The sequence below is a fragment of the Cuculus canorus genome, chromosome 5, assembly GCF_017976375.1.
Source record: "Cuculus canorus isolate bCucCan1 chromosome 5, bCucCan1.pri, whole genome shotgun sequence".
In the NCBI taxonomy this organism is placed as follows: Eukaryota; Metazoa; Chordata; class Aves; order Cuculiformes; family Cuculidae; genus Cuculus; species Cuculus canorus.
In genome coordinates, this window is record NC_071405.1 from 26,209,792 (window position 1) to 26,237,084 (window position 27,293).

The window sequence follows — 27,293 nt, forward strand, 5'->3', positions numbered from 1 at the left end:
ATACTTCTGCATAACAAGCTGCAAGTTTTATAATCACGTCCCAGTGAGAACCACATTAGAGTTTCTCCTGTGATTTTTTTATCTTGTACCTCTCCCATGATACTCTTTTCCTTTATATGCTCACATTTCTGGTTACATTCAATCTCATTTACATTGTTAGACCTACTAGAAAAGACTGCTCTCTTTACTTCTAAAAGATCTCATTACTGGCTCCGTACATGGCAGAGCATTAATAATTTTCTTGTGCACAGTGGTGTGCAAAAACCGATTAAAAATTGTTACCTTTGAATGATAAAAAAAAATATGTTTTACTTCCACCACCAGTCAATAAACAAAAAAAAAATGCACCTTGTCATAAGGTCTGAATAGTTTATCATCATACTTTAAGACGTTCAGCAGAACGACTCTGTCTCACTGGAATTTTGTAACAAAAGTTTACCTGAAAAATATTGGCTGATCACTGTATGAAGTCACTTCTTCTGAGAAATTATGATCATCTCCATTAACCACATCCAAAGAATCAATGTTACCATTTTCATTTGCTTGCTTGTGTGATGAGAAAGAAATCACTGGACTTGGATCCTTAAGGCTGCTGACATGCCTGGGCAAGCTACACGTAACTTCAGCACCAGGAGACTTTTTAACTACAATAAAGAATTTTATATAGCTTACTGATTCATTTTTTTACAGTGATTAAAATTATTATGATTATACAATTATGATGACCGAAGTAAGCTCAAATATTTATTAATAGGAATTACTAGCAGGACAATATTTAGGGTCTCTTAGTAAGATAACATCTAGTTATCAGAAGAAATTATTACAAGAAGTTAAAGTTGAGGTTTACACATCCACATAAATAACCCACGTAGCTTTAACAGCAGTATTGCAGAGTACTTCACTACTTATGCATTCCAGTACAACATCTCAATAGAAAAAGGTAAAGCATAGCTAACAAACTCACAAATACAGTTACTAGTAGAAATATGCTTTTGAATACCACACTGGTTTTGGCATCAGATGGTGTAATTGATGAGAAATACTGCTTTAACTGTTTACATATATTGTAGTGCTTATTTACAATCTTAAACTCTTGTTCCTTTCTCTAGGGTTTACACAACTTCAAGGCATTAGACAATCGTACTCCTTTAGGTAAGAGGTACTAAACAATGTATTTAACATTGTTAAGTTAGATAAACATTCCTCAATTTTTTCAGGAGTTCTTATTAAATAAGCTCCCATTTTGGTGAAACATTCTACACAATGAAGATTCCCACGTTTTAAAGACCTTTGTTGGTGTATATGAGAATTGAGAATACAAAACTATAATACCCAAATTTTCCAAGTTCGAAGATACTAGTTACTAACGTTAGGGTTTGGTCACTAATGTAAGTTCTCTTATAGACACGAGATTCACACGTGAATTTATAGTAAAGTACAAACTTTACAGGAGAAAGAAGCAGCACTTTCATTTTTGAAAAGCTTACCTTCAGGATCCGAAGTAACTAAGAGGTCTACTTCTGTAGAGAGGCTAGTGAAAAAATCCTTCAGGAAAAACAAGGCATCCTAGTGTCAAAAATAAAACACAAACAGGTTAAACAAAAGAGAAAAAAAACCAATTTTTTAAAACATTATCTACTATTCCAGCTCTTTATTATTACACAGAATTGAATAAAACCACATTTCTTCTTTTTATCTTTTACCATGTGCAGAAGCCACATAGAAATCTAGGACAAAAACCAGAAAGAGCCTCTTGGTCATTGCCTCCTGCTACATATAATAAAGATTTCATAATCTGTCTAGCTCTGTCTTAAAACTCCATCATTGTTTTCTTCATCGCTACTCTCATTTTGGAGATTGTCCCAGAACCCGAGTGTTTTAGTGGCTATAACTTCTCCCTGATCTCCAGTAAAAGGGCATTAAAGTACAGTTTGTATTCATCTCTAATACTGCCAAGGTCAGACAAATTGGATCAGATCAGATCTTGCCACTGCTCCATTAACAGTCATTAATAACTCCACAATTAATGCCTCATTAATGTCTTAAAGTCATTACATCTCATTTTCATTTCTCACAGACGCAACACAGTATTGCCTTGCTAATACTATCATTACGGACATCGGGAATTCCTTTCCCTTTTTAAGGTTTCCAACTGATATGCAGACAGCTTACGTAGTAAAAAGAATTTCTAATGTGACTGCGTGCAGCCCTGTGCTTCCAAGAAAGCTGTGGTTAATTTTGCAGAAGTTCTAAAGGTGAATTGTGTTTATGGTACAAAAGATAAAGGACTTCAAAAAGTAATCAAGAGGGAACACATTTCACTGGATGGCAGTACTTCCATGCTATTTTTCCATGTGAAATTATTATAAACTATACAGAGTTCCATTTTGCTAACAGTAAAACATAAACCTGGTCTCTATGGTGTTTTGAGGGAATCCAAAGGCAGATATGGAACTTCTAATCACGCTCTCGGAAAAAACCCACATCTCTCCACAGATAGCAAATTAAGCAAGAAATACTTCAACAAAGAGTAATAACTGCACTTCAAATTTGATTGCACAAACACCTGTAGGTTTCTTACTGCTGTAGAAACAAACCAGGTCTTTTGATTATCTGAAAAATACTTTAGACAAAGGCCTGCTAAAAAAGTAAAACAGTATATCTAATTTCTGCTCATCATTCCACTGCAGCTGATAGCAAGACCAGAGCTTTCAGCCCTTGACTAATATGTTGTGAATAAATTCTAGATTAATAATTATCCTTTTTTCAATTAAAAACACCAATGACACTTCACGAACAATGCAAGATATTTCAAGAATATGTATATTCTTTTTAAAAGCCATGATTTCAAAACATTTGAGTCTAAGAAAGTAAACTTGTATTACTGAGTAATCAGTCAGGTCTATAGATATTCTTAGCTTTGAAATTAAAGAAAAGGCCAGTCTCTGTAATAGCTGGAGCAGAAGGCAAGCTTTAATATGGATATCAAGAGAAAGACAGACATCCAAAGATGTATGTGATTGATTATAAATAAAAAAGGTAGTAAACCAAGAAAACCACCTCATAAAACGTGTATGACAGTTACACAAGTATATGGCAAAAAAAACCACAGTATCATTAAATAAATAAAAAAAAAATCTTCTGTTTTTCCTGCCTTTGCATAACGAACCTGGTCAATATTGAGGCGAAGTGGCATTAGTGAAACACGTAAACAGCACTCCTGCGGTGATCTGCCAGACTCTGGACGGACATGTAATGCTTTAACTGTTAACTGAAAAAAGGCAACAAGATAAATAAAAGTCGTAACACTCTCAATTATTAAATCTCAGAACACTAGCTAGGAAAAACATTTACTGCAATACCTACGTACTAATCTGATTCCATTTACCAATTACAAAGCTAATATTGAATAAATAACTTAGTATGGGTTTTGTAAAAAAGAAAATTAAAATAACAAAATAAAAAACCCAAATATATCCTTTATAGAACAAGTGAGACTACAGTATATCATAAAACTATAACTCTACATATATAGCAAAATTTCTAATCATATTTATGCAAGCAGATGCTTGTTCAAAACCAAAACATCTCTTTTTTTTTTTTTCAACTGACAGAATCTCAAAGGCATTAACATCTGACACACCAATACTTGAATTGACCTATTAACTAGTTCACAAGGAGACAAGCAAATAATTATCAACAATTCATATTACTTAGTGTTCCATGACCTTATGTTTCTTCTTCTGCAAGATGAAGAAATGTGTACAATCCCTATAATGACCGTTCAACCCCTGTAATTATAATGAATTAACGTATTCCATACTGTACCATGTTTGAATGAGCTTTTCTGGGCATCTCCTTGCTGCAGTAAAGATAGAGAAATTTATTCATCTGTGATGTAGCTAAGCGATCTCTAATCTCCAGGTCCTGAACAATAAAAACCTGCCGTGACGCTGGCTGCTCCAACAGGTTGGATTCACCTTCTGTACCACATGGAGGGTATACCTCATGCTGGAATTTCACCTTTTAAAAAGAAAAGAAAACCAGCATAATCAACTCCAGTGAAAAATAACCTCTAACAACACAAACATATATAATACAAGACACACAACTTTAAAAGCTGTCTACTATTTTAAGTATACAGGAATAACATTATGATTTCTGAAAACTATTCAGGTTTTTGCATGCCTAGCAGCAGAAATCTTCCAATTCCTAGTTGTGTACATGCTCATATTTTACGATGCAAATTCAAGCTAAAATAAAGAATCTGTGTAAGACAAGTTTTGCTTTAATAATAGCTCTGCTTCTTCCTCTCAATCCTAACATGTATCTCACATCATGTTGAAGTGTGTACTGGGAAACCTTGCAATCCTTCAATTCTGCACCTTCTATGTTTAGGGAAAGACGACGACTTCCCTACCAACAGACTTCCCAAGTGGAATCTTCTAGTCTCCATTTCCTTTTTCTTTACTCATTTTAGTCTATATAAATTCCAATCCATTACCTTTCTTAAACTTGAAAGAATTCAGAATTATTTCCTTTTCCTCATATCTTGATTGAAAATCAGAACTACAAAGACCTGTGGTTACCTGCAAATTATTCCTCCTCAGTAAGCCCCATAGCATCCTTGTCTGCAACGCCATGGGGCAGAGCACACATAACAAGTAGAACTGCGGCATCTACTGGTCAGATACTAAGATGTTAAGAAACACTGTACTACTGAGCACCTCGTACTCAAATACATGTGATAGTGAACATTTTAACGTGTTGAAAACAAAAATAAATGTTTCTCATAAAAAATGCTTGGAAACATTACTGTTTTGACACTCTTCTCCTTAATTTTTCATTTAAACATTATTATTATTACTATTATTATTATGCCTTGTACCAAGTTAAAGGTACAAGTAGAGAAAAAAAAAAGACTTTATACCTCAGTACTAACACCAACTCATTAAACATCTGCAAATTAAGAGAGATTGCTATACTTCTGCACATGAAGTTTTCCACATTGAATATTAAACACTTCCTTCTTCCTCTTTTTATTGCAATGTCACATTTTTTTCTATAAAAGGCTAAAATAATTATCAAACACTTCCGGCAAGCTTAAAGCACTAATAAGATGAATTTTAAGCTCTTACAAAAATATGTAGACTACAAAAGGCATTTAGTTTTATGTAGTACCTTTAACGTTTATGGAAAAGTTCGAGAAAACCTTATTTTAAAAAGGTTTTGTTATTGCTCAATTTAACATGAAATTTGGAATCCTTGCCAGCATTCTTTGCAGCACAAGAATCAAGCATCTATTTTCTATGATGGAGCTAAGCACAGGTTTATAAAACAACAACATTCTTCACGCCTGAAGGATGCTAGATATGTTAGAGGAAATACAGGCACGATATTGTGATAATACTGAATGTTATTTAATATCCAGTTACCATCAACTGATACACTGGCTGTCTCAACTGGTCTGATTATTTTGCTAGAACGTTTAATTTCATAGTAAGTATATTGATTCAGTATAGAAGTGAAGACAAGAAAGCCCCAGGACAGCAGTTGTAATGAGTGGCTAAAATAAACAAAAATTTTACTAGAATAAATACCCTTTATCTTTAGAAGCATGTGTATTCACAATGTAAACAATACTACGCTAGAAGAACAAATACATTTTTGTTTAACAAATTCTAAGTTCATCACCTTCAAAGAGACTGCTTAGATGTAAATACTAATGGAAGAAACCCTACAGAGTTCTAGTGGAACCTTGTAATCGAATGGCGACAACACGTTAACATATTCACACAGTCATGGCTGAAGCTGTTTGTCATTCACCTTGCTTAACTGTATTTCCATTAGGAAGTCTGGGTTTCTTCCTCTTCCCCCACACGGTGTACTCCGTCCATGCCTCGTTGGTGTATGAGAAGGAGAACTATGGGGACTTCTGGTGAAATAACAAGATCAAAAAACACTGTCACAAATTAAACTTAAAGCTATCTCATTGTTAATCTAACACTAAAAGTGCGTATGTTTCACTGGATATAACTTAGCAGTATTTTTAATAGCTACAAGAGAAAAATATTAGAAAATACAACAAAAATACTGGAAGCCGTGTTACTGTTAACCAAAATATTTTTATTCTTCAAGTAATGAACATTTAAATAGAACACTATGTGTGTACTTCCCACAAAAACATTCACAAAACATTTTCTTAATTTTGGCTGTAATAGCCTACGTGACACCCTGAAAATCAGACTCCAGCTACCGTAGCAATAGTCTCTTAATGCTCCTTAATTCCCAGTCTCCTTAGGAAAACTTAACTTCTAATATAACATTTAAAAGCAAACATCCCTCCAGCCCAAAAACACACCAAAACCAAACCAGCTTGTCCAGGTTGAGACACAGGAAAAACACAGTCTAGAGTGTGGAGCTAATCTGAATAAGAAGATTCTAGATGATCTTTAAGTTTGCTTCCAACCCAAACCCATTCTTTGACTGATTCCTTGTGAGAAGAGAGTGAAGAAGCAAGTGAGGGAGACTTGAGATTAAGTAGTGACATTAACCTCACATCAAAGGAAAATAAGGTATTTTCGAATGTTTAATTCACAGAATTTCACCAAACACTTACATGAAACTTTTAGCTGGAGATGTTGGTGGTGCAGTCCCAAAATCTCTTCCACCATAAAGATGCCAAATAAGAGAGATTTCCTTTACAACGTAGCGTACCAAAGGAACAGGAAAATGAAGGGGAGATTTGCTTGTATCTGTTTTTTTAATAGGCTGGCTGAAATGATTTTCCTTTATGATAATTGCATCATCAACCATTATTTTTATTACCGGCTCTTCCTCTTTTTCCTAGTTAAAAAAGCCCAAAACATATATAGCATTGAGAAGGTGAAATCTTCTTTCTTTGACATGTCTAATTATCTTCTATGAAAAGAAAACAAACTATTCTGTTCTGTCTTCTAAAGCTTACACTACAAAGGGTTGTTTTAGGAATGATTCTTCAGAAGTAACTTAAAGATAAAAGCACATAAAACTAGAAGCTGAGAAGTAGTTAAGAAAGTTACTAATCCAAACTGTATACAAAACTAAACAAGAATTTAAAAACAAACAAAAAAGCATGAAAGAGCCCAAGCTACCATCATAGCACTTTTGGAAAAGAACAGTCTCAAAGGTAGAGGCCAAATACAGCTACCAAGCAGGGATTCAGAACCGTTCTTCTACTAATAAGAACACAACCAGAGATACTATGACAAACACAAACACAAGATGTTTTCAAAGAGTACAGTTTCCTAAATCATCTAATGCAGTGGTTAGACAGTACTATAAAGTTACATAAAAGCTTTTCTCTGAGGTTTGTCAAGGATCTTAGGCCCACAAAAGCACTGGAGGCACAGACTATGAGATAAATTAACAAAAGATTAGAAAATGTGCAAAGCTGCTATTTTGATAAGCACTGTATTTTGCTTAAAACTTTTTTTTTAACCACACTATTGTAAGACAAAATGGCAATAATAATACATGACTAAAGGTAGGAAAACTGCAAATATAGTTCTATATACTATTCAGATCAGAGAGCAATTACGTGCTGCTGAGATACAGAAAGATATTTTAAAAAACTTGTATTCATTCCTAACAGTAACAATGTATGAAGTCCTTTCAAACAAGAAGAATTATTTTTCTGCTATTTTGTCCACTGATAAAAATATCACTAAGCAATCACAAAAAGCTGAGAAGTCTAATTTTCCAGATCTTACATAGACTTTTCTACAATTCAGTTTAGATAGGGTTTTTTTTAATTAGTTCTCAAAGTTTCTTACAGCAACAGCAACTTTGGGTGCAAAAAGAATGCAGAAATCATCACTTTCTGTAGGAACATCTCCCATGGCCTCATTCATCAGGTGATGAGTGAATGAGGCAAAAGTGGGACTTGTATCTTGTGAGACATTTCCACTTTCGTCTGGGAACAGGAACAGATCTGAGCAAGATGGCTCCTGAGTCTGAGATCTGTCATACAAAATTCCTGGTTGTTGAAGGAGGGAGAAGAAACATGTTTCAGTTGAAAAATTTTTTCAAACATGAAAATATGAACAAAATAACAAAACAGTTAACTAAAATTTGTTACTTCAGTTACATCAATGGAATTTGCTTATTATATATCCTATCAATTCCAATCACAAATATAATACAATTTTCAAAAATTAATCTACTTAACACTTTACTGAAATGGATTACAATGAAACCATACTTAGTTACTAGTAGAGATGAACTAACAAAATATAGAAAAAATGTTTGTAAAAAAACCTCACAGGTAAAAAAAAACCCAAACATTTTTATGTCCAAATTTTTCATTCTGATAGTACGACCACAGCATCAGTAACTTACAGTACTATGCTGACTGCTCATCTTCCACCATCAAAGAGGGGATCAGGCATCATGGAAATGGAGTGAAATTCTCTATTTGCAGTTCAAAAATTCTTAGTCAATTTAAACCTGGATTTAACTCTAGCCAAGATGGAGGAGCCATAATCCTGGGATAAAATTGGTTATTTATTTCTACCTGCTTAACAAAAGATTTCCTCATAGGTAAAAGTTCTTTCCATGACTCAGAACTCTACCATCCTCCTGGACTGCTTTCATACACAGAACAAAGGTCTTTGATTCCTTCACATTGCAGTAGACTATATAAACTCACACCCACACTAACTTAAAATTCTAGAGAATTTAGGGTCTTTACAGAATTACTGTTTTCCTTATCTCAGTAATATGTTTTTTGTCTAGAATCTTAAACTACTTCTGCATTACTGTTACTAAAAGCAAGAAGCTGTTTGATAGTTTGAAGACTTCAAATAAAGGTACGCTCCCATTCTTGTTGTAGCCTGTCTATACACAAAAAACTTTCCATCTCATTTTCTTTCCAGAAAGGTTGCACTTTACACATAATGATGTCTCCAGAGGATTTTTACCATTGGATTCTGGCTTCATGGTGGAAGCAGTCTGCTGAGTCTCAATTTCTTCCATTGCATCACTCATCAAATCCCGTAAAATCTGTTGCTCTGATTCAGCGAGGACTGATCCATGGGAAGATGTTTGGCTAAAGGTCTCCACCTGTAGGAGAGGTGCTATATACAGTTACATTTTAAAGACAACTGCAATATCATGCTAAATAAGATTTTCCTAGAATGGCTTGAAACACAGTGCTTAAACTGTAAGAAGTAACATCTTAACTTTAAATCAAGTGAGCTGAAACTCCAAGCTAGATGACTCAAGGCAGGTAGAATATTATGGTTTAGGTATTTACATCAAGTACTAGCACAGCTTGTATACATCCTGAAACTTCCTTCTATACATAAGAATAAAGTACAATAGCACAAAATATTTTAAAATACTAAGTAGTGACCAAAGCTGAAAAAAAGGCACTAAATATCTTATTCTCACATATACTTTAAGTTAGATGCAATCTGCTAATTTCTTTGCAGGAAATCTCATCTTTTCTGGAAACAGAACAGGGATATCAAAATTAAAACGTATTACTGGGAAGCATAAAGTTATGTTGATATTATTTTGCCATTTTATACCTTCATTTTTGGCTTGCTAACTCCACGTTTAATCTCTGTCTTCGTGGGTGGATGTAAATCACCATAACTTGCAATATATTGTATAAGATTCATTAGTGCAGCACATGAATCAGAGCAGGTGCGGATATGGATTACGTCACTGGAACAGTGCAGCTCAAAGCGTGGCTTAGTCTAGACAGCAATAATAAAAAGATAAGAATACACTTCAAATCATCCTAAGGTTCCATAAAAACAGCATCTATACAAAGTTAACTTAATCAACTAGACAAAAAGGATCTAAAAAAATAGTACACACAAACTGAAAAACCTTTCTTGATTCTAAGTATAATAAAATCATTTTCAAATCACAGTATGTCATGCAGATTTTATATTTTATTTTATTAGATACTTACTCTTTCCTCACCAGAATCAGATTTTACTGCTGTAATGGTTAGTTCTAGCAGTCCCATATCCATAACACGAACATAATCTAAAAGACAATGAGTATTTTTTTTCAATAAATGAAACACCATGCTTACTATGTATTTTTGGTCATTAAACCATTAGAAATAGTGTGAGTATAAAAAGGGATCTTTTTAGCAAAACCTTTTATAACTCTGCATTTCCTTTTTTTATGAGGACTACCCTAAGCTTCCAGCTACTCAAATCAAGAACTCAAATCTATCAATCCAACATATCCCTCCCACTGCCACCATCCGTGTAGAGTGTAATCTTTTACAATATTACCCTCATCCCATCTGTGCAAGTTAGAGAAGCAAAGGCACACAAAAGGCAGGTGACGAAGTATCCTAGCAGTTTTTTAGTTGAAGTGAGAGGACATTTTCATGTTGTACTAATCTTTCAGCGCCATGAATAACTTATCTCCCTTCTTTCTTGTTTTATTTAAACAGGCATATCTTTACTCTGCCCCTTACCTAAGCTAAAACCACACATTTGTGGACAGAGGGTTTCATTATTTCTCCAATTCATTTGTTAAATATTGAATCAAGTTCCTCAGCCCTTTTGCCATACGACACCTTTCAAGTTCAACTATTTATACCTCACGAGATCTCTTTTCTATGAAGATTTCTTTATGTGCCAACTCCAGATTTTTAAAATAGGTTTTTTTTCCAAATCCAATTCCATTATGGAACTCTATCAAGAAAATAAAAGGACTTGAAAGCTGCTGTTCACTAACATCCCTCTGCATCCACAAATCTGAACTAGAGCACTCAGATTTTCATCAATGTTGAATTATTCATTCATATTTAACTTGCTGCTCCTTATTTCGTTAGACCTCTTCTTCAATAATCTTTATATATGCAGAATATGCCTTTAAGTTTGTTCCTTCAGGCTCTGACATTAGTTAGTGACATCTAAAACACCCTTACCTCTATGGAGGTTCACTGTAACAGTGTTGCACTTGTCAGACAGATGCAAAGCAGCTTCATCTAGAATAATTCTAAAAGATTAAAAAAAAAAAAGGAAGTTAACACGCTAGAGAAATGCTGTGCAATTCACCAGATAAAATCAATGAGTAGAGAAAAAAAATTTAAAACACAAATATATCTAGCATATCTTAAATACAAATTCTTCACTTCAACCTTTCATATCAATCACTGCAAGATATTTTTGCCATGACTAATTATATTTTATTTACATTTCAGTTAATATATTTAACCCTTCCTAGAATGAAAAGTAATGCTTTCAGCATATAGAAGTAACACTTCTTATTTCCTTTTATGCCTTTTTTTAATGAAGTAACAGACATACACATTCAAAAGGTCATCTGTTAAGGTTACAGAAACAAGCAGCTTAGCAGATGTTTCATATCAGAACAGGCATAACAGAAAGAATATTCACCTGAAGCTGAAAGAAAATTATTAAAAAGTTAGAGATGGACAGTAATCAGTAAATATTTCCTTAATTAACACACTATCTCTAAATAACAAATCTTTAAGAAATCTTAAGATGCTACTAATTAACAAAACAGGCACAATTTCATTTCAGGAAATCTTTCAACCACATTAGAAGTTGCATAACTGCTAGTTGTTAAAGAAAGCAACTCAACTGAAAAAAACCCACATACTTAACCTAATAAAACAGAAGGATTACAGGTGAGCAAATTATATTTCAAAAGATGCAAACCAGTGTGATCATTTACACAAAATGAGTGCTTCCTAGGTCAAAAAAGTAGACAGACATTACAAGTTTTACAGGAGCTTCCACGTTTCACAATCATTTAAAATATACCTGAGAGTAGAAGAGGATTTATCCACTGCAACGCTGCTGGATATGCTGAAAGTTTCAACAGTAAGTAGAGATCTCACTGGCAAAAACAAAGGCCTAATGACAAATATGAAAAAAAAAAATTAATACTCTACCTATTTAGAAGTGCAATCAAAGTCTTACAGATTACTTAACAAGATCTTCCCGACCCTAAGCAAGGGCTTATCCAACCTTAAATTGTTTACAGTTCAAGGGATTTATGTTACTTTGTCCAAATAAGCCTAAACAGATATTCTTTACAATATGCACACTCAAACGTTCCTAAAAAATTAATATATAGCTGCAGTGCCACCAAGTGACATCCAGTTGTGTTTTACTTACCTGTAATCAAGAGCACAACTCCACAGATGTACATGAAAAGTTGTAAGTGTAGCCGGAGGATTATATCCCAGAACAGGCTCATCAGTAATATTCAAAAAATATAAAATCTAGAAGTCACAAACATAATAATAAATACTTCAACATCTGTTAAATTAATAAACAATTATGCAGTAGAAAAGAAAATCTGTAACAGGTATGACAATAAAATACTTGATTAGTAGAAGCAAAAGGAGTTAACTTCAAATATTTAAAGATGCTCACACAGTATCTTAATATAGAAAAAAAAAAAGGAACGTAAACAGGGGAAAAAAAGACAACATCCAAGCTGCAGCCTCAAAGGTACTGAACAGACCAGTCCACAGATGCCTAAGTAGCTACTTGTACAATGCCTCAAAATCCATTTTTAAAGCATTTCCAAAATACAATCTCACTTATCTTTCTTTGCAGTTGTCATTACAGCGTTAGTATTTTAAAGCCAACTTTTCTTGTAATACTCTACATTGTTAAAGTTATCTTCAAGTTACCTTTCTCTTTGGTGGTGGTGGTGGGGAAGTGGGAAATATGCTGAGAAACAGAAATTTGTGCACGAACATTGTATATATTGTTTTTTCATGTATTACTGCACAAAATCAACTTATAATCCTCCTCTAAGATCTGTCATAGTTCTCTCTCAAATCCATTACACTATGAAAGTTATCAAATTATTCTCAGCCTAGGGCATACTAACACTGCTACTCTTTTTTGCAGCGCTACAGACTGGGGGAAGAATGGCTGGAGAGCTGCACAGAAGAGAAGGACCTGGGGGTGCTGGTTGACAGCCGACTGAACATGAGCCAGCAGTGTGCCCAGGTGGCCAAGAAGGCCAACGGCATCTTGGCTTGTATCAGAAATGGGGTCACCAGCAGGTCCAGGGAGGTTATTCTCCCTCTGTACTCGGCACTGGTGAGACCGCACCTCGAATACTGTGTTCAGTTCTGGGCCCCTCACCACAAGAAGGATGTTGAGGCTCTGGAGCGTGTCCAGAGAAGAGCAACAAAGCTGGTGAGGGGGCTGGAGAACAAGTCTTATGAGGAGCGGCTGAAAGAGCTGGGGTTGTTTAGCCTTGAGAAGAGGAGGCTGAGGGGAGACCTTATTACTCTCTACAACTACCTGAAAGGAGGTTGTGGAGAGGAGGGAGCTGGCCTCTTCTCCCAAGTGACAGGGGACAGGACTAGAGGGAATGGCCTGAAGCTCCGTCAGGGGAGGTTCAGGTTGGATATCAGAAAAAAATTCTTCACAGTAAGAGTCATTGGGTACTGGAACAGGCTGCCCAGGGAGGTGGTCGAGTCGCCTTCCCTGGAGGTGTTCAAGGAACGGGTGGATGAAGTACTTAGGGACATGGTTTAGGGAGTGTTAGGAACGGTTGGACTCGATGATCCAATGGGTCCTTTCCAACCTTGTGATTCTGTGATTCTGTGATTCTTTTAATGATTTCCTCTTTCTATCTCTGGCCATTTTCTTATTCCCCCTCTCCAAAGACTCTCAAGCGCATTACAGACATCGTTAATTGATCAAAAATTCACAGAATAAATAAGCAGCATTGTGTAAAGCAGGTTCTAAGAACACACAGAATACCATACTAAGAAAAAAAAAGCAATGACATAGCAGATGTCAAAGCATTACTTTCAACACCATGCAATTATATAATAAAAATGTATGTAAAAATAAGCATGTCACAAATACTGGAGGATAAGCAGGATAAGCTTGAATGTCTAGGTTTACTACCTGTAACCCAGTACAGTGTAAGTACATGCAAGTACATGCCACGATACTGCTACTGCGCTCACACAGCTTCCGATCAAGTGTCTGTAGCCCTTTCTGCTATACATCCACTTCTGCATCCACACTTATCAGTGCAACTCTTCTAATTCAGAAGTTTCCATTACAACTGTTTACGTAAACAACTGCTTACTACTTCCCCAAAGTCTTATTCTCCACTGCTGCTATTCCAATGATGTAAAACAGAAGCAACAGACAAGGGAGAAATGGGACTTGAATAATCAGGTGAGCAGAAGGGAAAAAATACAGAAATGCTTTCAGTGCTGCAGGCAGACGGTGGTTTTTTTGATGGTGTTTTTTCTCATTGAGGATTATCCAAGTACTTGGATAGCACTGAACTACTGAGATTTTCCATCTGAACTTTGTTTTTTTAAGACAAAAAATAAGCCCCTCCCAAAGTTCCAAAACATCCCAGACATTTAGGATGACAAGAGGAACTGTAGCAAAGGAATACACAACTAAGAATTTGAGAAACAGAACACTCTGTCAACAGTCTCAAAAGACAGACAGGAAAGAAAGCAAAGAATAATACTTTCAAGAGCAGAGTAAGATAAGACAGCCTAGCACAGATTTTTCCATCGAAGTTTAGTTTGATACTTAAAGCAGTTGTTAAAGCAATGAGACTGAAACTGAAGATGTAGTTGAGAAAATTGCTGCAATCTGACCTGTTCATGCCAGCTTAAACCTGAAGGCAGTACTCGGTGCTGAAGGGTGGCTCCTCTTAGTCCAACAGCAACTAGAAATTCCTGCACAAGAAAGTTACACAGTTTAGTTTAAATAAAATGCAAGTAACTATTTGACATCTAGATTACAAAACAGTCATCCTTCTGCTCCCAGAACCTCCAAGTGTCTATAAATGAAGAAAAGATCGGGCCAGGATTAAACATTCAAAAAACCTTGCTTCCTAAGACAGAAATGCTGGCTAATACAGACTAATACTTTTGGCTACAGGACAGTTTAGAAATAACAATTTTGTCATGGTGCTAGGAAGGCAGGCTACCTGTTCATTCATTCTGTGATCCACCAGGAATTACTAGGAGTACCGACGTAGTTCTTTCTTGCGCTGTTCAAACCTGAGTCAATTGAACCCCTGTGACATTGTGCCGTTCTGCAGACTCCTCCTTCTATAGATAACTCTACCGAACTGTCACCACTATGCCAGCTAGCAGGCCAGCTTTTAGCCACGCTAATGAATGCTGCTGTCAAAGCCAAACATACCCCTCATTTACCAGTGCCATTCCAGATACGTAAGCAAAGGCTGCCGATTAGATGACACTGCTAGCAAGCTGAGCACAAAACTTTTAACTCTATGTATTTGTCCTTGCCTGGTTTGGCACCAGATTAAAACTCAACCAAAGAAAACAAAGAAGGTCAACTAGCCAAGAAATGCATTCAGTAAAGAAATAGCGTGTCAAAGTGAAGCACTGAAATAATTACTAAATTATGCTGATACTTAAACTTTACAATCCGTCCAAAAGACTCCGATAGAGAATTTACAGTTTGAGAACAAATGTTTCAGAATTATATAGTTTCATCTCTAACTCTTGTAATCCCCCATCCAGATGCTTCCATATAAACAGAAATAAATAATTTATAAAAGCATAAACTTGAAAATACAAACCTTTGTATTGCTTTCTAATTTATCTGACTGGATTTTGACTGCAATGGTGAGCATACTTGGACAGTCCACTCCTACGCCATCTGAAGCAGTCCTGCTAAGACTATCTTGTTCAGAAAAACATATAGTTGGTTCTAACCAATGGGGGCGTATCGTGCTGGGCAGTCGTACTTCAGAGGAAGGGACAACTCCATCTACCATACCTGAAAAGAGAATTTACACTGAGTTACCTCATGCTTCAGAGCTGTTACTGATAAAGAGTTGAGGAAAATCTTTTTTATTCTTAATGCGTTTAAAATTATTTTAATTACCAGGGTCAGTCATGCACATTGACCAGCAAAAGTTGCGAAGAGGAGGCTGGAGGTGATCTAGTATTTAAACTCACATTTCTACCCAAAACAGTCAGTGTGACAGTAGGGTCTGGTTTTTTTATTAGCCCAACAAAATGGCAAAGTTGAAATAAAGGACAGAAATCTCCTATGGGTTACACTGAAATATAGGAATATGTCTTTCCTTTTCAATTTATGATGTAGTGCCAGGTTAACCTCTAAACACACAATAATTAAGCCTTGCACTTAAAAATGCATTAATTTGACTACTACTAATTCAGAGATATTTGAGGAGACAACCTTAAAAGGCTTTACATAGGGGTTACCAGCCATACAAACTACACTGCCAACTTAAAAATCTGCAGCTGCTTACTACAATCAGCTTCCCAGTAACAGTTCCATTAAATAAGCAATAACATGTAGAAGTGTGTACTTTCATAAGAAAGAACAGATTGTACAGCTAATTTGCCAGAGGCCCACAGTATTCTTGAAGACCAAAAGTTGCCAAGGGAAGTCTTTGCCATACAGTAATTAAGTAAATACAGTTACCATGAAGTTGTATTACTGTAGCATTTAGAAGCACTAGCCATGAACTAAATCCATCGTGCCAAATCATACACTATCAGAGAAAAAAAAAGACAGCATTTCTCCTAAAAATATTTAAGCTTATATCATTTCAAATTTAGTCCCAAAACCACCTCAATGCCAACCCTACCTTGATGATATAAATCGAGGCTGCTAGAATGGAGACAAACGTAGTGTCTGTCCTCAAAGCCTTCATATTTAGTCACGCTAAAAAGTGAACCACTGTTGAACTCAAGCCAGAATTCACCGTACTTTCCTTCTAATGTACTTCCATCATCCTGCTGAAGAAAGAATAGAAATGCTAAAGTGATTGCTGGCTGAGTTTGCGTAGTTCATAACACTTGCTACCAATATATATTTCCCTGCTTGCATTTAGTTATATTCCACGTAAAGCAAAGAAAACACAATTGCTAAAATATTGTATTGCATATTGTCTGGTTATAGTATGATAGTATGAAGATTACAGAATTACTGTTGTAAACACTTCTTCCTTTCAAAACAGCACACAGAGCACGAAAGAAATCCCACAGTCAATACAAAATGACTCTTTCCAGCCCCTGTGTCTCACCTTTACATCTGTGAATATTGACACTAATCCACGCGTCACATTCAGCAGAATGGACAGAAAGCTTTGTGAGTTCTTATTCTGACAGTCAAGCTTTTTCCTTCTGCGTGAACGATAGTTTGGATCAACAGTGGAATAATACTGTAGCGTTTCTTCCTCAGATCCACTCTCATCATCTAATAAATAAAATAAAAACAGCTAACTGTCTAGCTAGCATATGTTACGCCAAACTCATTATTTTTCCATCAGTAATGCAATTCAATTCCACAATTATACAGTAATCTATGTTTTTTCTTCTTGGTTTAAGTAAATCCCTTCTTATAAGTTTGCAAATTCCTTCTACTATCAGCTTAATCACTTCAGCCAATTATGCTTTTGAATCACTATAGTTCAAGATGATTTAAGTGCATTACCATAATGAACTGCAGATTTAAACTGACTAAAGCTGTCTTTACTGAAAGTGTTGATGAGCTGGCTGGCCACAGATAGTCCAACACCATAAGAAAGGTTTTCAAATGTTTCTACAGGAGACGGAGCTGTGGGTTCCCACAACAATAAATCATTGCTGATCCTAGAAAGAAACACATTATTATTATACAAAATACATTTGTACAGTTAAGCAATATTTGCAGACTTCATATAACCGATTTCAGATCTTAAAAACAAAGAAGAGAAGAAAGTTCAAGAACACAAAAAAGAATAACATTATTGAGTAAAAGCAGTAAATAGCAAAAGTAATTTTCTTCTGCGATTATGGTACGTAAATATCAGCCTAATATTTGACAGTGACACAAGAGCCTCTACTAGAATGCGCTCAGTAGGTTAGAGGGTGGGCGACAATACCCTGTTTCGTTCACATCAATTTTCAAGCAAAGTTGCAGGAAACAATAGCTCTTTCAATTTCAAGTGAGCATATCACGGTAAAGATGTATGTGACACTCAGTACAAAAGGACACCAACAGAAAATGCAATCAAAGATTAAGCTTTGCTACTTAGGAAGTGAAAAAATGCTTTGGAAGTAAAGTAATGCCTATCAGAGGCTAAAATATAGATAAGTACCTCTATGTAGGTAATGCATAGCACAACACCTATTTTTAATTAATTTAATCTAGTTGCATTACTTTGGTTTTTGGACAAAAAGACAGGAGAAACACAGGTAAGCGTTCAACATTTAAGTTGGTTTCACTTTCTCTGCATTTTAGAAAGCTTTTGTAAGGTTTTGGGTTTCCCCCTATCTCCCTTGTAGACTCTTAATTTTCAGATGGAAAATCACTTCAGAAAGATTAGAGCAAAATGAAACACTGAACAAAGTATTCACAGAAAGCAAAAGACTATTTAACCTTCCTCTTTGTTCAAAAACTGCAGAACACTTTAGCAGCTGACTGATATAGCACCAATCAGATATACTTAACAGTGGCATCTCAGTGTTAACTTGGAAGAGTATTTATATAGCGCTTTATGTTCTTAGAAAACTATACAAATGAATTCCTGCTCAAAATTGCTCATTCAAATGCTTTGATCAATTATGGATACAGAACTGAAAGTACAGGTCACAATAACAAAGCAAAGCAATTATCATACTTGCCTATTGTAAAGTTTTTCATAAAAGCTTTTGTTTGGTAATGTTAAGTGAATGTTTGGTAACGTGAGTTCCAGTACATAGTGAGAATTGCTTATTGTTTTATCCTGAAACTCAGTCATTTCAACTACATCTCCTGGCATCACCATCTGAAAGAAAAAAGAAAAAAAAACCTGTTAAGTAAAGAAAAAAACAAACAAAAAATCCCAAACCAGCAAGCCTACATATCAGAAGATGCACATAAATCAGTAAAGTAGTGAGAATATATTCATCTGCCATAAGCACAAAGAAATAAAATTTTATAGTACCTCTTCATTTTCAAACATGACCCTACGAGAAGAAAAAGGAGAAGGCTCTGGTCTTCTAATATCACAGACATCCTTCAAAGAATGAGACCCTCCTTCTTCTTCCTCTTGAAAGTTATTATCACCTTCATCCTCCTCAGCTGTTATCCTTTCCAGAATAGAGTGCACAGCCAGAGGGTTTATTTTCAATACAATCCTGACATCAGAGAAGTTATGCAGAATAAGCCATTAGAGACGATTAAAATTTTTACACTGAGTCACTCTGTCACATGTTCCCTAGCTCTACCAGCTAGCTATTAAATACACAAGCTAAACAGCTCAAAGACCAGGGACTTTTTTATTAGACTGTAACGTATTTTATTAGATAAAGCCATATCATTAAGAAAAACACCACACCTATAGGCACAAAGGGACATAGACAACCATAAGACAAAAAGGTTAGAGTCTGCTTTTTTCAACTCCACCTGGTGACATTAGGTGACCTAAGGAAGATCTAGCACTCTACAAAAATAATGCTTGTATCATTAGAGCATGAACAGCTATTAAAGAAACCTCTGCTACAGGATGTAGTGCATTACGTGTACACACTGTTACAGAAACATGTATTTGTACCGTTATAAAAGAAAATGAGGCTGAAAAAAAACACTTGAAGGTACTGTATTGCCTTACATGTGATATAAGCTGTGATAATTCAGTCACGATATAATTATCCTTATTGTTGTTATGGATTATACCAGCTTGCATTAATATTTTAAGGCAAAATTTGACTGATATTTATTGTGTTTGGTATTCAGTCTTGAATTTAAAGGTAGGAGAAAAGGTAAAGCGGCAAAACCCCACAGAAGTGGAAGTTTCAAGTCTCTAATCACTCACCTAAAATTTACTCAAGTCTACCCAGAAACCACTATATATTAAAACTATCTTGCATTATTGTAAAGGGAGACGTTTTGGGGGTTTTTTTATAAATTCTTGGGTTCTTTTCAATAGCTACATGTTTGGGTTTTGCAAATTATTATAAAGCAGTTACCACACAAGCAGTTTGCATTAAAATTAGAAATAACAGGAAAGCTTGGGAGGGGCTCTTTATCAGAGTGCAGTGATAGGATGAGGGGAAACTGTTTAAAGCTGAAAAAGGGGAGATTCAGATTAGATATTAGGAAGAAATTTTTTACTGTGAGGGTTGTGAGGCACTGGGACAGGCTCTCTGGAGAAGCTCTAGATGCCCCATCCCTGGAGGCACTCAAGGCCAGGTAGGATGAGGCTTTGAGCAATCTGATTGAGTGGAAGGTGTCCCTGACAATGGCAGGGAGGGTTAGAACTGGATGACCCTATCAAAACCAAACAATTCTATGATTCATTCAAATCCAAACAACCCGCATTAAAACAAAACATATCATTTTACCGAGGCCAGTCAAAATTATCTGATGATGTTATATCTCCATCTATGCCACCAGACACCTGAAAAAACTTCATTGGTGCTTCTGCATTATCTTCTTCAAATGAGCCTGAATTAAAAAAAAAATTACAAAATTAGCTCAGGAATGACAACTGCTAACTTCAGGTTGCCCGATCCTCAGGCTGGAGTCCAACAGGCCAACTTCTCAGTGGTATTGCTAAGGTACTTAGACAAATTATATCGTCTTTTCCTCCAAAAATTAAACACCAATTTTTAGAAGCAAAAAATATTTCACATTATCTTCTAGCTAACAGCAGTTAGAGAACTGGATGATTCTGATGCACAGATAGCTGCATTTACATGTACAGCATCACCACATTATGTCACATCCTTCAAAAGTACACAAAAAGACAAATCAGCAGAGGAGGTTGCAAATATAAACCAGTCTCACAAACCGACTGCTTTGAAAGATGGTAGAGGCATAAAAGTTTTACAGTTTTCACAATGACGGTTATTTAAGACAGCAGTCACTTCTAGACTAGACTTGAAATTCCTAGTTTGCATAGCTGTAGTATCCCCCTATAAATCTACAAAACTTACACTAATACCACAATAGAGATTCTAGAGATACTAAATTGAAACCAACTGGTATCACAATAACAGAAAAACAGAAACACTATCTCAGATCTCGAAGTCAAGTGTGCAAGCACTACACCTACCTGTATTAGCCTCTTCTCCTAGTAGCATTACTTTCACTTATGATAAGTAGTACAAACCACTAAACTGCAGTAGAGAGCAGATGTTTGTTTTAACTACATAATATCTGGAAATATAAAAAAGAATATTTGAATAAAATGTAGACATTCTTACCAGTTAGCTCTTTAAAGGTAAGTTCTAATTTAACTTGTTCTGGAGTTGACCCTCCTATAAACTCAGTTTTAAATTCCACATCCATAAATTCAAGATGAAGAATCTCCTTCTGAAGGGATTTCTTAAACCATGGTCCTCTTTCCTGATCTGATCGCAGGTCAGGTATTGGGAAGCGAACAGAGAGATTTAATGCTGGGGCAGTGACTTGAACTGAAACTTTACAGTTTGCAGGAGTATGTGAATCATCCAGAAAAACTTCGGTAAATGCTTTATGCTAAAAAACAAATTAAAGGAAAAAGGATCTAAATTAGAGAAAACAGCACTAAGTATTACTATGAAGAAAGCTTTTGATGATGTAATATCTAAAAATAAAAAGATTATTTTTTCATATATCACACAATCCACACATATTGGCACCATTTATTGTTACACTTGGGATGTTTTTCTACTATTAGTGTTGCTAAGATTCTGCTCAGAAGTCAAGTATTTGCAGAGGTTAGCAATCTTTGTATTTTTTTTCTTTTAAATTAGACAGTGAAAGTACCAAACAATATTCAGCCGCAGTTAGGAATTACCATGTCTCACAGATTTTTTTTTTTTTTTTTTTTAATGCTATTGTTGAGAAGCCAGGAAGTACTGTCAGTAAGCCCGTTTCCATAAGTCATGGCTTCCAGCTCCTCTCACTGACATGTCATTCAAAACCTCCCTAAGTTTATCATCACCGAAAAGAATCAAATGTTCAGGACGCAACCATACTGATAGAAATTATCAATGTCTTATAAATTTTTTAAGGGAGGGTTCTCTTAAGACTCATTTTTCTGCAAATAATCAATGCAGTAATAAAATCACATGAAGATATATTTGTTGCTGTGTAGAAAAATCAGTTAAACGCATTAACTGATGCATATGTATTTCAAGAAAAGCCTCCAAGTTTAATGTTATTATGTTAAACATGCTAACATTTAAATCCTACTGACAACCTGAACCAAGACAATCTCTGACTTCTTGGTCCTTGATCACTAGAATGTAATGCATATGTTTCCCATCCTTTCTAGTATCTACCCCAAAGGTAGGAAAGGCACAGCATAGGCAACCAGGCCAATGGTGACACCTAAAGATTTCAGTAAATAAGTGGAATTGTCAGCAACAGTCTATCAGTTGCTGGAAAGCATGGTGGGACAGATTAGAGATTAACTTTTTAGTCAAAATACCTTCTTGCCCAGTTCTGCTTGCTTCAAGAAGCTGAGAATTCACACAGTTTCTGAAGCAGCTACCATTGTCTTTAACTCTGTTATCAACTATGTAATCACTGAATCTAAAACGAGCGTTTACATCAGATGGCTACTGTTCTGTACCAGACGTTAAGAAAAAGAAACAAATCACAAAACAAAACAAAACACCTAACCACCACAAATCAATCAGAATTAGCAATCTCAGGCTTAGTGCAATCCTGCCTTTCTCCAGAAAAAAATCAGCAAGTTTATTAACCCATTTCACTTTTAACTTACCAGACTTATGTGCTTGTTGTAAGACGCATACATATGAGATGCCATCATCTCTACTGTAGTTAGTTTCTGTGGTTGAAGTAAGGAATTTAACCTGTCTACAATACTAATATCCAGCTCACAAAACACTGGACTTAACTTTATTTGTAGCTCTGCTTTCTGTGGAACGGAACTGAGTCTCCCTTGACTACCCTGAAGAGAAAGAGAAAAAGCACTAAAATCCTTAAAAACAATACAGTGAAACAAGTTGTAATAATAGAGTTAAGGTACGTTCCTGTTAAAATGAATAGAATCAGACAAAAGCTATTATACATAAACTTGGTGGTTTTGATCTCCCACCTTACCTGAGGTCCTCTATTATCTGAATGCCTATAGTGAAGCTGAAGGCATGGCACAGCATGAGAATCATTTCCTTCTTCAGAATGAAACGTCAGCAGCTTTAGAACAAAACAAAGTTTAAGATACTTAATAGATAAAGAGGAAATAATTGCCACTGGAAAAGACATTTACGACATTTTACCCAGAACAGACAGCAGGTAACCCCACATTCAAGTCAGCAAACAGAGCCCCAGCCCAACCACTTACTCAATCCAGTTATTCAGCCACTTTACTGGATGCTTCCGATCATTAAAAAGCTGGAAGAATAATCATCAAAGAAACCTTCACATTGCTCAACTCCATTGTTTTTTGGAAAATATTTAATCTAATTCCCCAAACTGTGTCAAGCATATTTAAAAGTCTGGCTAATAGCAAAATTTGGCTACTTAATGATATTCCTGTCACGTAAGACAGTCATCTGGTTCACTATTTGAGCTTGCAATTCAAATGTGAGTTGTATACTAAAATTCTGACATATTAAAAAAAATTAAAGTATTTTAAAAATAAAACCATTTTAAAATCTAGCATTCTGTTATACAATTAACATTTCTTTTCTATGGAACTCCCTATACTTTTTACATACCTCTGTATAATGAGGCTGAATGGAATGAGAGTCAGTAGAAAAAAGGCATTCCAGGAGCTCCATATCCCCAATGGATAAATCAGTACTAAAACTTCGAGAAGCAGTCCTTTGTCTTTGTTCATAAGACACTCTGATGCCAGTACCTATAAACCTGAGTCATGAAAATGATGGATTATGAAAAGAAGCATAAAGCAATAAAAAATATTAAAAGTTAAGATTTAAATATGCGAAAAAGGATCACTACAATCCTTTATAAAAAAATTTCATTAAAACCATCATAATGGAGCTCACAGATGTCACACATTCAACAACAGTCAGTGTATTGAAATTCGTTAAAAACACTTCAGATATCTAACCTAAGCTGCAGTTGACATAAAACTGGGAATCTAACATCCCTATACAGACAAGGGAGAGGGAAGAGGGGAGAGGCATATACACTCTTAAATACTTCACATACTGTACTGAGACAGTAAAAAATTCTGAAAAAAAAGAAAAGTCTGTTGACTAACTTTATGATTTTGCACACATTTTATCCCTGTCGATACTCTATTTTGCACTAAGTAAACCCCTAAGTTCCTTGAAGCAGAAATCCCTGTATTGGAATAAAGACGGTTCTGTAAAATACAGCTATTTCTAAACAAAATTATTTATTTAATGATTCTGGATTCTCTTGATTCCTGTAGCAGAAACTGTATCTAGTTTAATTCATCTGTTTTCAAAAAAGAAGCTAGATTTTAATGTGTATGCACTTTTCTTTTTTTAACTAAAAAGAATAAAGTCTTGGACAACAGATGTCAAAATTCAAGGCTATTTTGAAATTAACAAATAAGTCTAATGCAGTTCAAATATTAAGTGACAATGCTTATGGAAATAAACTTATTTTATTGAAATTTACTTAAGATATATTTTTGTTAATTATATTTATTAATAAGCAAAGTTATACCTAAGGTGATCATGAGAACAAGCTTCTGCAAATACTTCTCGGAAGGACAGAAAATCTTCTGTTGAAAACTTAACTGGCTCAATCTTTTCTATTTGGGTAAAGAAATCCCGAGCCATTGGTGTCAATGGGTTAAGATTCAGTGAACTCTCAGGTGGGGGTAAAGGGTCAATATGAAGTACAGACACTGAGAAAGTTCCAACTGCCAGTCTAAAAAGAAGCTCAGGTCTGGATTCATCCACAGAAACAGATCTGGATGGAATAGCTGAAATACAAAATTAAGTTCACATAATTTTTCAGCAACAACACATTTATAAAATCATCTTACTTTTGATTTTCATTTCTTTTTACAAAGTTGCTGCACAACAATATATTTCCAGAATTATCTAGGGAGCAGAATCCAAAACAACATTTTTAACTTACATGTCCTTCTCAAGGAAGTCTGGTGACCCACAGTGGCTGTAAGCGGAGAACCTCTTGGAGGTTGTAGTTCTTGTTTGTTACGATCAAGAAAATCACCCCAAGTTGGTTGAAGCTAGAACAACAACATATCTGATCTTAATTTTGACAAGCAAATGTTAAGACATTGGATAAAACAACCAATAAGGCAAAAGAACAGAAAACATATGCATATAGAAACCAACGGCATGCTATTTCATGGCATATTAGTGCTCAAATAAACAATATAGATATGCTTTACTTTGGGTTATGATTTCTAATTCAGTGATCGTCTACACTCATATATTCATAAAGCTGAACTTTCTCCATGAGTACAGTCTCTTGTTTCCCTAGAAAAAGCATGACTGTTCTCCATGGTGTTCATTTAGCAAAACATTAGGCACAGATTTGGTAAAGACAGCATAATTTTCATGCTATTTCAGGGATAATGTAATACAACCAATCTGTACTCTTTATTGTCATTGCCTTTGCAGCCCATATTGAAAGAAAACCCAGATGGCAAATATGCATTATTATAAAGAAAATTAATATCATGAACTGTCTTACGTATGCTTTGAGGCATTTGAAAGTAAATATATTCAGTTTACTATCTTGGTAGCCAAGCAGACGAGAAACTTTCCAACACAATTTCCATAGCAGAAAAGGAACACTATCAAGCCCTAAACATTTTCAATTGTCCTAGGGTTTTGCAATAGTTCTCAACACTATAAAGAATGTTTGTGCAACAGTTTCAGACAAAGTGTTAATTTTAAAAAGATTTTAAATTTAGTTAATACTATACCACTGTAGTGCTCAGTGGTGATCCTGCTGGTGTAGTCGTGTATGTACTGGTTAATGACAAGTCTAGATCCATAGTTGGAGGGTCTCCAAGAGGTGGAAGGGAAGAAAGGCTGTGAGACATGTCCATTTCAGCCATTGAGAAGAAAACTTCTTCTTCTAATAAGAAACACAGGTAGTTAAGAGTTATTTTCCAACAAAAAAAACCCCAAAATACTACTCCACTTTGAACAGAAATATATTCCTAAGATCAGAAATCAAGCTGCTTAGACAGAATAATCAGCTACATAAGCTCTCTTGACACCAAGACTAGTAGCATCTATGGACAGAGATTTTTTTTTTTTTTTTTTTTTAAAAAGTCAACAGAACTGATAAATACTAAAACAACTAAATGTCTCACTTCCATATTCAGGTTGGCACAATTTATAGAAATTAATACACTCTCCTTCTGACAAATCAAAGATAATATTTTCACATTAAAAATCAATAGAAAGATTGAAATAAAAAAATAAATATCAGGGCAATGCAATTATTATTGTGTATCTAATTTCCTCAATGATGCATTTGAAAAGATATTACATTGCATGCATATTTATCGTGTTGCAGATAACATAGAGATTACCGAATGATTTTAATTAAATACTGAACGAAGTCTAGCCTCATACCTAAACTAGGTGTTAATATTTTACAATAATTCTATGTCAAAGTTATTTTGATACTTAAGTTAGTAAGATTAAAAGACAAACACTCAATTTACACGATCTTAACAACAGGTTATTTGTTACACTGCAATATCTTTTATACTTGCCACGACTAGAAGGTGTTCTGGCACTCTCTGTCTCATAGAAGCTTTGTTCAGATGATGCTCCTGCAGATAAAGACTCTTTTCTTAAATAACGTTTCAATTCCATCTGAATCCGATACTCATCTTCTTGCTGCATTGGCCGGTTCTTCCTGTCTTTATTTGACAACTCTACTCTGCTTAGGCTCTCTGAAATGAAAAAAAAAGGACAAAAAGTCCACTGTAATTTCCTTACCAGTATGCCAAAGAAAACTCAAAATTAATCTGAAAATTAACTGTTGTCGTTGTACGCATATGCAACTGTATGCATACAACAAATATGTGAATATATATACATCAGATGTGTATATATACATGCAGTTGTTTCGGACACTTTATTTGTCCAAAACAGACTACTCTCTCTCTCTAGCATTCATTAATTCCAAGTCTGAAGAAAAAATTTTAAAGGTCATACATGCAAATGCATTCAAATATCATATCAACAAATATTTCTTTTCTCAGTCAGCTTTAGGGACTAAGGACACAATCTCTTAAAGGTTTAACTATTAAAGAATTACTAAATTTTCAAGTTTGAAGATAACACATATAGGAAACTGTATGTAACCCTTTTCCAGTTATCCATC

General features: G+C 35.1%; 1 protein-coding gene across 2 annotated transcripts in view; it reads right to left on the reverse strand.

The window, feature by feature from the left end:
• ATG2B (autophagy related 2B) overlaps positions 1–27,293 on the reverse strand; it is a 48,379-nt gene that overhangs the window by 9,615 nt on the left and 11,471 nt on the right. The window contains exons 8-36 of one of the 2 annotated variants that reach the window (XM_054066942.1): positions 26,677–26,859; positions 25,873–26,027; positions 25,056–25,167; positions 24,636–24,897; positions 23,693–23,843; positions 23,076–23,168; positions 22,735–22,923; positions 21,227–21,500; positions 20,363–20,465; positions 18,964–19,156; positions 18,662–18,804; positions 17,490–17,647; positions 17,080–17,252; positions 16,642–16,789; positions 15,601–15,800; positions 14,645–14,725; positions 12,162–12,268; positions 11,805–11,897; positions 10,943–11,013; positions 9,965–10,041; positions 9,573–9,743; positions 8,961–9,102; positions 7,815–8,017; positions 6,620–6,846; positions 5,827–5,935; positions 3,829–4,023; positions 3,170–3,271; positions 1,488–1,566; positions 440–644 (exon numbers count right to left, since the gene is read on the reverse strand). In XM_054066942.1, the coding sequence (XP_053922917.1) occupies positions 440–644; positions 1,488–1,566; positions 3,170–3,271; positions 3,829–4,023; positions 5,827–5,935; positions 6,620–6,846; positions 7,815–8,017; positions 8,961–9,102; positions 9,573–9,743; positions 9,965–10,041; positions 10,943–11,013; positions 11,805–11,897; positions 12,162–12,268; positions 14,645–14,725; positions 15,601–15,800; positions 16,642–16,789; positions 17,080–17,252; positions 17,490–17,647; positions 18,662–18,804; positions 18,964–19,156; positions 20,363–20,465; positions 21,227–21,500; positions 22,735–22,923; positions 23,076–23,168; positions 23,693–23,843; positions 24,636–24,897; positions 25,056–25,167; positions 25,873–26,027; positions 26,677–26,859 (4,399 nt within the window). Of the gene's footprint in view, positions 1–439; positions 645–1,487; positions 1,567–3,169; positions 3,272–3,828; positions 4,024–5,826; positions 5,936–6,619; positions 6,847–7,814; positions 8,018–8,960; positions 9,103–9,572; positions 9,744–9,964; positions 10,042–10,942; positions 11,014–11,804; positions 11,898–12,161; positions 12,269–14,644; positions 14,726–15,600; positions 15,801–16,641; positions 16,793–17,079; positions 17,253–17,489; positions 17,648–18,661; positions 18,805–18,963; positions 19,157–20,362; positions 20,466–21,226; positions 21,501–22,734; positions 22,924–23,075; positions 23,169–23,692; positions 23,844–24,635; positions 24,898–25,055; positions 25,168–25,872; positions 26,028–26,676; positions 26,860–27,293 lie in introns of both variants that reach the window. The other variant, XM_054066941.1, reaches the window with a different exon arrangement.